The 13,220-nt window shown below is 45.2% G+C and overlaps 1 protein-coding gene across 1 annotated transcript in view; it reads left to right on the forward strand.

The window, feature by feature from the left end:
- TRIM24 (tripartite motif containing 24) overlaps positions 1–13,220 on the forward strand; it is a 622,654-nt gene that overhangs the window by 63,236 nt on the left and 546,198 nt on the right. Inside the window, 1 exon segment of the mRNA XM_029599765.1 lies at positions 8,574–8,692. Within this exon segment, the coding sequence (XP_029455625.1) occupies positions 8,574–8,692 (119 nt within the window).

The raw sequence follows: 13,220 nt of genomic DNA on the forward strand, positions 1-13,220 counted from the left end.
AAAAAAAATCACCTTTCACAAATGCGCTATATTTTCAGGGTTGGTGCAGTTCTCAGGCTTTCCAAGCACTGCTAGATTAGTTATCAAATTTTAACTGTCTTGTTTTGAATTTTTGTTGAAAGTGTTTTGTATGATGTTTTGTGGCTTTGATTTTAAATTTTTGTTTTGTAGTCTGTGGTGGTTAATACATTTTAAAATAAATAAGTAGATTAATACACTCGATGCTAAGACCGCATTAAAGCATGACACGTCCAGTCTGTGACCTATGCTTATAAAGCTCTGTTTTTTTTTTTTTATGACACAAATACCTGCTGAATTGTAGACTAAGAATATGAAAATGATTTTGTAAACCGTTGTTATCTTATTATGGAATGACGGTATATAAAACACATAAATAAAATAAAACTGATCAGAAAGGGATTAACATAAATTTAAAGTTTACATTAAGCACAATGATCATTATAGAAGTTTATTATAATAGACATCTGATATGCAAATTAGCCTCCAGCTGATCAGGGAGCAGCTGCTATCATGTGACTGTCTTTTCTCACAGGACAAGCAGGATGGTTGTCCTCACAAATGGGTGACATCGAGGATGGAGCCCAACCACGGAAAACTTCTGTCAAAGTTTCTGGAACTTTGACTGGCCCCTACTGGACATGCCCAGCATGGCACCAACCCTGCAGCCAGCAGGGGTCCCCCTTCAGTCTTCTTTTTTCCGCGCAGCAGTAGTCACGCGGTTAAAGAGCTCTTACCACATTCCTGACAGGAAACTCTTCTTGAACTTCTTTGAAGTAAAATTCGCCCCACAGGGGTCCCTCCTCTATCTAAATTTAGCCCGCGGTGTTTCGGTAAGTTTTTTGCCGTTTTTCGCCGATTACCGTCTAGTTTGGCCTTCTCGGCCTGCTGGCCGTTGACCGTACCGCGGCTAAATTTTTGGTCAATGGCCATGGCGTTTGGGTTCCGTCGGTGCCCAGATTGTACGCGCACCATGTCTATCACAGACCCTCACAGAGTCTGTGTATTATGTTTAGGGAGCAAGCATGATGTCCTGACTTGCACCAAATGTGCCCTTATGACACCAAAAGGTCGCAAAGTCAGAATGGAGAAGATGGGACTCCTTTTCCATGCTCACACTCCGACGCCGTCCATCGCATCGACGTCCTCTGAACCGGCACCGTCGAAGTCCTTCCATCGTCGGCAACCTCCCGGTGACAGTCTGCCATCGACGTCTCCACGACCATCGACTCCCGTCCCTTCCCCCGAGGATCGTGAGGATCGGAGGGAAAAGCATTGTCATTGACATCGCAAGTCTCGGACCATCGAGGAATCGAAGTCATCGACCTCGGTACCGTCCGAGCCGCCACCGAAGAAGTCTCGATCAGAAGTGGCACCATCCACCTCTGTTTCTGAGACACTGAGGCAACCCTCTCCCCATCGGGGTTTGGGAGCCGCGATTCCACCGGTGACGGTGGTCCCTCCGGCTCAGCCTCAGCCTCCCTCTTCTGCGGAGCCGGGTATTGTTACCCCAGGTCTCCGGGAAGAACTGGACTGGCTGGTCCAGGAGGCCATCGACAAAGCGATGCAAAGGTTCCAGACTCCTTCGGCACCGACTCCGCCACCGAGAGTGGAACCAGTCACCGACCCGATTCCAGCAGCGCTGGCACCGCTGCTTGCCCGGATGGAAGCGCTCATGACTGCCCTTCCACCGGTGATACCTGGGTCACCGACAGCACCGGAGCGCTCCCCGATGCCAATTTCATCGGGTGCAGAAACACCGTATCGAATTCCTCCTTCGGGAGTAGTCCCATCAATGCCGTGTCGTCCATCGCCACCGATACATTCCTCCGGGGCGATACGCACATGGGCTCCATCGATGCCCGCACCGATGCCTCCGGTGATTCCTTCGGGATTCTCGGAGCCTCAGCCGGGACCTTCAGGTATCCAACCCCCTCGTGGTCCTACAGGTCAACAACCTGACCCTTATGACACCTGGGGTGATGATACTTCCACAGATACCGATGATTTACCTTCACCACCCTCTCCTGCTGAAAGCAGAAAGCGTTCTCCCCTTGAGGACCTCTCTTTCACAAATTTTGTGAAGGAAATTTCAGAATTGGTCCCTTTTCAGCTTCAATCGGAGCAAGATGACAGGCACCAAATGATGGAATTACTCCAATTTTTGGATGCCCCAAAAGTCATCACTTCCATTCCAATTCATCAGGTTTTTCTAGACCTTCTAAAAAAGAATTGGGAAACTCCTGGATCTGTTGCTCCAGTAAACAAAAAAGCTGACTCTACTTACCTTGTACAGTCAGCACCTGGCTTTCAAAAACCACAGCTAGACCACCACTCGGTTGTGGTAGAGTCCGCTCAAAAGAAAACTAAAAGAATGAAGCCATACTCATCCATACCTCCTACCAAGGAGAGCAAGTTCCTAGATAGTATAGGCATAAAAGTATACCAAGGAGCCATGCTCATTTCCAGGATAGCTTCTTATCAGCTGTATATGACCCAATACAACAGGGTCATTTTTAAGCAGATACAAGAATTTTCAGATACCTTACCAGAACAATTCCAACAACACCTTCAAACCCTCGTACTTAAAGGATTTGAAGCTGGCAAGCATGAGATAAGAACATCTTACGACATCTTCGATGCTTCCACTAGACTATCTGCTACAGCCATCTCAGCAAGACGCTGGACTTGGCTTAAGTCTTCTGACCTTCGCCCGGAGGTTCAGGACAGGCTCTCCGACCTGCCCTGTTTAGGGGATAATTTGTTTGGTGAGCAAATTCACCAAATAGTTGCTGAATTACAGGATCATCACGAGACCCTTAAACAGCTTTCATCCATTCCTTCTGACTTCCCCTCTAAACAACCTTTTAAGAGGGAACCCAAAAAGTCATTCTTCCGTCCACGGAAGTATTATCCCCCACACACCAAGTCTAGGTCAACGAGGCCGTATCAAAAGCCTCAGCCTCGCCAACCTCGAAAGCAAAAGCCCACAACAGCTCCGCAACCAGGCCCTGCGTCGGGGTTTTGACTTTCACTTAGACAGCAGATGCCTAGTCCCTCTACCAAACATACCAGTAGGAGGTCGACTAAGCCACTTTACAGAAACATGGCATCGCATCACCACAGATCAATGGGTGCTAGCGATAATTGCACAAGGTTACCATCTAAACTTCCTAACTCTTCCTTCGGACTCTCCACCTCTGCAAGTGTGGAGACTTACCGACCACTCTGTTCTTCTAGAGCATGAAGTTTCCCTTCTCCTCCAGTCCAACGCTATAGAACCCGTTCCTCTTTCACAACACAGACTAGGGTTCTATTCCAGGTACTTTCTGATCCCAAAAAAGTCAGGAGGACTTCGACCAATCCTGGACCTACGGGCTTTCAACAAGTACCTTCACAGAGAAAAGTTCAAGATGGTAACCCTGGGCTCGCTTCTCCCTCTGCTGCAAAGAGAGGACTGGCTCTGCTCTCTAGACCTCAAAGATGCTTATACCCATATTGCGATAACTCAGTCTTATCGCAAATACCTCCGATTTCTAGTAGGCCAAAACCACTATCAATACAGAGTGCTCCCATTTGGCCTAGCATCTGCACCACGAGTTTTCACCAAATGTCTCGTAGTGGTTGCAGCGTTCCTCAGGAAGGCAGGCGTCCATGTCTACCCCTACTTGGACGACTGGTTGATCAGGGCCACAACCCAGCAAACCGCTTGGTCTTCTCTGACCCTGACAATCCGAACTCTAATTTCTCTAGGATTTCTTGTCAACTACGAGAAATCCTACTTACTCCCATCTCAAACCTTATCCTTCATTGGCGCAGACTTGGACACTTTACAGGCAAAAGCCTTCCTTCCTCATCAACGTGTTCAAACCCTTGTGTCCCTAAGTTGCCAGTTGCAGTCTCAACCCACAGCAACAGCTCGCCAATTTCTCATTCTGCTGGGACACATGGCCTCCTCAGTTTATGTGACTCCAATGGCCCGTCTGGCCATGAGAGTCAAGCAATGGACTCTGAAATCACAATGGATCCAAGCCACTCAGCCTCTGTCGACCATTGTTCGCATCACCGATGCACTCCGTCTGTCTCTTGCCTGGTGGAAAAATCAATCCAACCTCCTACAGGGCTTGCCCTTTCACCCACCAGATCCTCAAGTAATTCTCACCACCGATGCTTCCAACCTCGGCTGGGGAGCCCATGTAAACGGTCTACAAACTCAAGGATTCTGGTCTCTAGAGGAAGCCAAACACCAGATAAATTTCCTGGAGCTTCGAGCAATCCGATACGCTCTCCGGGCTTTTCAAGATTGCCTATCAAATCACATAATCTTGATTCAGACGGACAACCAGGTGGCCATGTGGTACATCAACAAACAGGGAGGCACAGGCTCCTTCCTTCTCTGTCAGGAAACTGCGCAGATTTGGGCAGAAGCCCTCTCCCGTTCCATGTACCTCAGGGCCACCTACTTGCCGGGAGTAGAAAATGTTTTGGCAGACCGGCTGAGCCGTGTCTTCCAACCACACGAGTGGTCACTCAATCCCTTGGTAGCGACCTCTCTTTTCCAGAAATGGGGTTATCCCCACATAGACCTCTTTGCGTCCCCTCAGAACCACAAAGTGGCCAATTACTGCAATCTCATTCGGTCTCAGCACTCTTGGCCCAGGGATGCATTCTCCCTCCCGTGGACAACCGGTCTGCTTTATGCATTCCCTCCACTTCCTCTTCTGTCGAAGACTCTTGTGAAGCTACGTCAGGACAAGGGAACCATTATCCTGATAGCATCGCACTGGCCACGCCAAGTGTGGTTTCCCATACTCCAGGATCTCTCCATCCGCAGACACATTCCCCTGGGAACGGACCCGCATCTGATCACTCAAAACGACGTATACCTCCTCCATCCCATCTCCAAGCCTTGTCCCTGACGGCATGGATGTTGAAAGGTTAGTCCTTCAACCACTTAACCTATCGGATTCAGTTTCTCGTGTCCTCATCGCTTCACGAAAGCCTTCCACAAGAAAATCTTACTCCTACAAATGGAAAAGGTACACATCATGGTGCACGTCGCAGTCCCTTGATCCCCTTTCCTGTCCAATTCCTAAATTCTTGGACTATCTTTGGCATTTGTCAGAATCAGGTCTAAAGACCTCTTCCATTCGAATGCATGTCAGTGCGGTAGCCGCCTTCCATAAAGGTATCAGGGGTGTCCCTATTTCAGTACAACCCCTTGTAACACACTTTCTTAAAGGCTTGCTCTATTTGAAGCCACCTTTACGTCCTCCAGCCCCATCTTGGGACCTTAATCTGGTTCTTGGTCGCCTTATGAAACCACCCTTCGAACCTCTTCACTCCTGTGACCTTAAATATCTCACATGGAAAGTGATTTTTCTTCTGGCTATCACTTCAGCTCGAAGGGTTAGTGAGTTACAGGCCCTAGTTACCTATCCGCCCTACACTAAACTCCTGCAGGACCGGGCAGTACTCCGCACTCACCCTAAATTCTTACCTAAGGTAGTTTCGGAGTTTCATATTAATCAATCCATCATACTACCTATTTTCTTTCCCAGGCCCCACTCCAACTCCGGGGAACAGACTCTGCATACCCTCGACTGTAAACGTGCTCTAGCTTTCTATCTAGACCGTACAGTTGCCCACAGGAAGAGCACTCAATTATTCGTCTCTTTCCATTCTAACAAGTTAGGGCAACCTGTGGGTAAGCAGGCTCTTTCCTCCTGGTTGGCGGACTGCATCTCTTTCTGCTATCAGCAAGCTGGCATTCCCTTTCAAGACCGTGTTAAGGCACACTCTGTGAGGGCCATGGCGACTTCAGTAGCACACCTTCGATCGGTGCCGCTTCCTGACATCTGCAGGGCTGCTACCTGGAGTTTTCTCCATACATTTGCAGCCCACTACTGTTTGGACAAGCTGGAAGACAGGATTCCATCTTCGGCCAATCTGTCTTGCATAACCTTTTTCCAACATGACGTACCAACACCCTTCCACCTACCCGGTGGGGTGTGAATGTCCTCTACCAAACTTCACCCCAGTTGATGTGCCTGTTGCACGCCGTTGGGTACTTTTGGTGCACGTTCGGACATCCTCAGCTCGGTACTCACCCATTTGTGAGGACAACCATCCTGCTTGTCCTGTGAGAAAGCAAATGTTGCTTACCTGATGTAACAGGTGTTCTCACAGGACAGCAGGATGTTAGTCCTCACGAAACCCGCCCGCCGCCCTGCGGTGTTGGGTTCGTTTTTCTTATTTTATTTTTTGGCACTGCCTGTAGCTTTGAAACAAGACTGAAGGGGGGGACCCCTGCTGGCTGCAGGGTTGGTGCCATGCTGGGCATGCCCAGTTAGGGGCCAGTCAAAGTTCCAGAAACTTTGACAGAAGTTTTCCGTGGTTGGGCTCCATCCTCGATGTCACCCATTTGTGAGGACTAACATCCTGCTGTCCTGTGAGAACACCTGTTACATCAGGTAAGCAACATTTGCTTTGTCCAGCAGTTTAACACCAACTTGTTTTTTCAGCCCTCATTCCCAAGGTCAGCCACAAAATATAGACAAAAAAATGAAAACATCATGAAAAAAAGCACAGAAACATTAACGTACAATTTAAAAGTGCCCTTTAGCCATTGCAAACCTAAATTAAATACAATAAAAAAAGTATAGAAAAGGAAGGAGGGTATCTAGGTGTGTATATGCAAAAACCTCAGAGGGATACGGTTTCCCTCAAATACAAATTCCTGCCATCCAAGAGGGACATTCAGTAAAATGGGCATAATTAGCCCTAAATTAAAGACAGGATTAGCACTAATTCCATAAGAACATAAGAAATTGCCATGCTGGGTCAGACCAAGGGTCCATCAAGCCCAGCATCCTGTTTCCAACAGAGGCTAAACCTGGCAATTACCCCAACACTAAGAAGATCCCATGCTACTGATGCAATTAATAGCAGTGGCTATTCCCTAAGTAAACTTGATTAATATCAGTTAATGGACTTTTCCTCCAAGAATTTATCCAAACCTTTTTTTTTTTTTAACCCAGCTACACTAACTGCACTAACCACATCCTCTGGCAACAAATTCCAGAGCATTATTGTGCATTGAGTGAAAAAGAATTTTCTCTGATTAGTCTTAAATGTGCTACTTGCTAACTTCATGGAATGCCCCCTAGTCCTTCTATTGTTCGAAAGTGTAAATAACCGATTCACATCTACTCATTCAAGACCTCTCATGATCTTAAAGACCTCTATCATATCCCCCCTCAGCCGTCTCCTCTCCAAGCTGAACAGCCCTAACCTCTTCAGCCTTTCCTCATAGGGGAGCTGTTCCATACCCTTTATCATTTTGGTTGCCCTTCTCTGTACCTTCTCCATCGCAACTATATCTTTTTTGAGATGCTGTGACCAGAATTGTACACATTAGTTGAATGGAATTAATGAAACCATATTACATCAGTGGAACAAACTGGCTGGATAAGTAATAGATGAACATCGTGATAGGAAGCATTCCTTCGCATTTAATTTGGTTTTCCTTTTTATATTCCTACTCTAAAAACAGAAATGAGAGATTGGGAGAATGATATTGCAACATTTTTAAGTAGAATATTAGTGGAATAAAAAGTGCATAGAACAAATCGGAATACTATTTTGTCCTTTGTATTCTCTCTTTACAAGGAACCTTCTTATTTGTTCTTGTTACATTTACTCAGTGGTTCTTATTGTCCAAAAATCTCTGAAACTTACATATTTATGAGGCATGTTGCATTGAAAAGGTAGGAAGAATTCTTTCTGCTAGTGATAATTCTGTTTCTTTAGTTGCTTCTTGTTTTACCACTCTATCTCAATATTTGTAGCACTATTTTTCTATCACAATATATAGGGGCCTTCAATGAGCTTATTAGATCTGCCCCAAGTTAAGTTTTTCACTTAGAAATGTTAGCACTTGAATTTATTTACAAGCATCAGTTCACACTAGCAGAAAATGCATTTATGGTAGCTATCCCAAATTCTGCTGAACGGTTTGTATGCATTATGTTGATGTTTTTAAAAAATGTGAAATATGAAGCATTTATACAAGAAAGGAGTACTGAAAAATCTTAAGCATACTTTTTTGATTTCAGTTGCAGTTTAAAGCACACTCATACTTTTTGAAGCACACTCATACTTTGAGTCTTTCTTTGCCCTTTAAAATATATTTTATATTTATTTCTAGGTAGCACATTTTCATTGGTAGTTCAAGATGAGTTACATTCAAATATAGTAGCTATTTCCTGTTCCGAAAGGGCTGATAGTCCACATTTGTACTCGAGGTAATGGAAAATGAAGTGACTTGCCCAAGGTCATAAGGAGCTTCACCAGCCTGGGGGAGCCAGGTAGTGTCTATAACTGGGATGTATTATTAAAACTTGAATTTCTGAGGAAGTACACGCTTTAAATACAAACAGTAACCATTAGAAAGTAGTTATACCAATCAAAACTGTTCCAGGAAAAAATAAAATCTGCTTTGTCTGGCAGTCCTTTTCAGTAGCAGACTTCATTTTTATTCTCTTTTTCTTCAGTTGGTGTTATTCGATGTCCAGTGTGCAGTCAAGAGTGTGCAGAGAGACATATAATAGACAACTATTTTGTGAAGGACACCACAGAGGTTCCCACCAGCACTGTGGAGAAATCAAACCAGGTGAGTGATACCTCCGATTTGAAATTGTTTATTGAACTCCCATCAGCCATATGGTTGTGTATGAGATGAAAGCTGAAAGCCATCTTCTTAAAAAAAATGTGAAGTGAAGAAAGTTGTAAAACAGAAGTGTATATAGGTCACCTACTTGTTGTATTTATTTTTATTTTATTTAAAATCTTTTCTATACCGTCGCTAAGTTATATACCATCGCAACGGTTTACATATAGGCACATATTTAATGTAGGTAAAAGTGTACTATAGTACATTCTAACAGGTGCCATCAAAGGTTCGGTTACAATATATCATTAGACAAAATAATTTTTAGAGAAGTGGGTCATGACCGAGTGTACTGAAAGTACTTTTACGGGTAAATTTATCATACATAGTGTTATCAATATGCTAGGACAGATGGTAAAAGTGGAAGACATTGAATCTCTACCAGCAGAGTTGTGTTTCATAGTTCTGTGAATGAAAGGGTAATATACTTATTTTTTCTCTATCTAGCAAGGAACAATAAGGATTCACCATGGACCTTAACTTTTTAGATTTCTCTAATTTAAGCTGGCAGTTAACAGGATCTTTTGCTACTCTGGTTTTAATTGAGTGGGAAAAAGGGTCAGTATTTCACATTTTAAAAGATGTATTTTGTAGACTTTCTTAAGCTACTGAAAAGGTCGTACATAGCTTTTTCCCTTGAATTGTTGGGGACAAAGTTTATATGGAACCTATAAATAAGCTAATTAGAATGTCTAACAAAAGAAGTATGAAAATCAATATTGCAAGCTAATTTATGATCTTAGTGAGTAATAGAATTAATACTGAGAGCCTTTCTTAGAATGATAACCAATAATGGAGCTCCTTTTAGCAACTAAGGAATTTGCTAGCAAAGTTTAGAGGAAATTCTATGAAAAAGGAAAAGTGCGAAGTGTTGTTTAAAGGAGAGGGAAAATCAGGAAATAAGCAAAGGATAGGATTTGCATGTAAGATTGTTTAGTTATTTGAAAAGCAAACTTTATGGATGTACCTATTTATTCAGTTTAATTTGTAAGATGAAAAACTTTTTTATTAGAAGCATATATTACCTATTGTTGCATTTTAAAGTATGGTGAGATCTTTATATAAAAAGTGAGACTTGTAGTTTCCCTTCTCGGTCCTTAGCAAAAGCAGACTGGCCTGACTTCTAAGGTAAACATATTCCCTCCTTATCCTACTAGACCAGTTCAGACGTGTGGGTTTATGCTGTCCTGCCCACAGATGGAGCTAGAGAACCACAACCTTTTCAGGGATGACATCACGAACTCCAGGGAGGGTTGAAGCCTGGGAACTTGTCTTTCTCACAGGACAGGCAGGATGGTAGCCCTCACATATGGGTGACGTCAGTGGACGGAGCCCTGTTACGGAAAACTTTTCTGTCAGTTTCTATAAAGCTTTGACTGATACTGACACACTGAGTGCACTGAGCATGCTCAGCCTGCAATTATCCCTGTGACCACAGGTGTCTCCCCTCAGTCTTCTTTTTTCCGCTCTGCAGTAAGCATAGCGGTTAGGAGCTCTGTGAGAAATTCTCACAATTTTTCCTAACGGAAACACTTAAACTTTTACTTCACAAACGCTTTTTCCCTGCACAGGTCTCCCTTCGCGTACATTTAATCGACGCTCGGTGTGTACTATGCCCTGTTTTTCGGTCGGTTCCTGTCACCTCACTACGGTTTCCCCGGCCTACCAACCGACATGCAGCCTTCCCTCTCCCTATGTTTTCACAGTTAGCCCCACATAGCCTGCAAGTGTCCTCCTGTGACCCTCTGCCTGGTTATTAGCGCTAGTGGGATAGGGACTTCCACGGTTACCGTTGCCGCCAGGGTCTTTGTCGAATTCATGCCTCCATCAATTACCTCGGTATCTTCGTGCAGTCGATGCCCCCATCGGTACCGTCGGTACCCCCATCCAGGCCGTCCTGCCTTCTTCAATGCCATCGACACTCCTCCCCCCGCAGTCCGTCGATGCCATCGATCCCCGCATCGATTCTTTCAGTACCATCAATGTTTTCATCCATGGCGCTGATTTTTCCATCTATGTCATTGATGCCCGGGTGGATGCATCGATGCACACCTTGGTGTCGCCGGTGCCATCGATGCCCGGGTCGGTGCCATCGATGAAGTTGACGCTCATTGCCATGCCACCTATGCCGTCGATGCCCACGTCGTTGCCATCGGTGTCCTCATCGTTCTATCGATGCGGCCATCGATTCCATCGATGCCGGTATCAAATTTCCGATGCCATCGATGTCTATTCGATTTTTCAATGCCACATCATTTCCATCGATACCTACATAGCCTGCGAGTGTCGACTTCGGTGCCTCTGTCACTGTTTTCGTTGCTCTGCCCGGGCCATCAACGTTTTTTCATCTATATTTTTGACGATACCCTTGAAGCCGCTTCTATGCCGCCATCGATACTGTCAATACTGACATAGCACCTACACACAATGCCCTCGCGTAAACACAGTGCTCCATGCTTTGGGTTCTTAACTAAAGCCCCATATCAGCCTACGACACTACATAGTGCCAGGAGCAGTGCAGGCATGCTGACAGTCCGTCATCATTCGCCATCCAAGACAGCGAGGGCATCCACCTCGTCACTGGGGAAAGACCGGGCCAAGCACCTTGGCACTCACTGTCACCGGCACGGTGACCGTCCGCCACCGACACCATCCAAGACATCGGTGCTATCCTACTTGGTGCTGGAGAATGCCCGGGCCGAGCAACATCGCTATTGCCACCGCCACTGTTCCACACAATGCTAGCAGTCCTCGGTGCTGCAGAATGACCGGACCGAGTTCTGAGGAATTCTGCACTGGTGTCACGATACATCGAGCTGCTGCAAAGAGGGCCGGGTTCATGAGTCATAATGGCTTCCCTGTACCCGAGGCGTTCCCTACCGACATCGGTGCGGGGTTCTGACCCTCCACAAATTACTGTGGTAGTGCAAGACACGCTCAGCCTGTCTCTTCTGTACCTGTGCTACCATACCAGGTTACAGAGTTCAGTCGGACGTTTACGTCCTTCAGGCTGTCCCTCGATGCCTCCTGAAATCCACGGAGCCATCGATCTTCACCGGCTCGTCCTTCTGCGATCCACGACGGATGGTAAGTACTCCAATCCTGCTTCAGCGACAATCCCATTGAGACCTGTTCTCTAAATCTCTTGATTTTTCTCTTGATTTGATATTGTTTTTTTCTTGATTTGATAAATCTTGATTTGATTTGTTTTTCTTGATTTGATTTGTTTGTTTTTCTCTTGATTTGATATTGTTTGTCATTCTAATCCTCACGTGGCTCACACTTTTTCAGTTGTCATTATTTACCTTTGTTTTTGATCCCTTATTCCCAGTTCCATGTCACCCTGTTCTATGTAATGCTATTTGCAACTTTTGTGTTTTCACTGTAAACCGATATGATATGTAAATTTTCTACATGAATGTCGGTATATAAAAGTCCAAAATAAATAAATCGGGCCAAATGGTTCGACAGGTTCTAGATCGTCTTGTCTTCAAAGAACCGTATTAGTGTCCCATATCGCTATTGCCAGCTATGTCGGACACATTACCAAGAGAAACCTCTCTACCAATCATTTGGGATTGCATCAGGACATCCTCCCATTGTCAGCAACGGGACTCTGTACTGATTAATACTCTGGCTTCTGGTTCCTAATTAAGGACCGAAATCCCAGATGCATTCGCTAATCTGCTAGACACAAGATCCAGCAAACACTGCCTCAATTGCAAATCCACCTCAAGGCCTGGCGACAGGTCTCGACATTTTCTTGTACAGCACACAGAAATGCGGGTAAGATTTTTACCGCTCCCGTGGGAGATTACATGATATCCAGATTACATCAGCCCCGCCAGTTGGACACCTCCTGGTCTCTCAACTTGCCAGATATCAGAGCGGCCACCCCACTTGGTACCAAGGTTCAGGGTACAGTTCCCCGGATGCTACAAAGCGCAGGGGGTGGGGGTGGGGGAGTTTTAATCTTACTATTCTTTCTTTCAACAGAAAGTAGTTGCTCTCCACCCATTCTGGACCTCAGAAATATCAACTTTCTTCAGAAGGGACAGGTAAAATGGTGTCTCTCGTCACCATACTTCATACCACAGTAAGTAGGTTGCCTGTTTCCTCTAATCATTCTATGTGCTTCTTGGTGAGTCAATATTACAATCCCAAGCTCTGCCGGTTGATCCAGCTTCGGCAACTTGGGTATTTCATTAAATCACTAGCAGTGACTGCTGTTTCTCTACAGAGTAAAACATCATTCACGCTTTTCCTTGCATGGACAGCTGCATAACAGTCAATCCAAGCAAGGAGCTCTATCTTCTTCACGACTCACTATAAATCTACTACCTGGGATTGCTGTTAACTACCATAAATCCCATATAGAACACTTCTGGACACCACAGTCACAACGAACTTCCTGTCCAACAACCGCGCAGACATTCTGACAAATTCCTATATATCTCTGCGCGCATACTAC

This window comes from Rhinatrema bivittatum, chromosome 4 (genome assembly GCF_901001135.1).
Source record: "Rhinatrema bivittatum chromosome 4, aRhiBiv1.1, whole genome shotgun sequence".
In the NCBI taxonomy this organism is placed as follows: Eukaryota; Metazoa; Chordata; class Amphibia; order Gymnophiona; family Rhinatrematidae; genus Rhinatrema; species Rhinatrema bivittatum.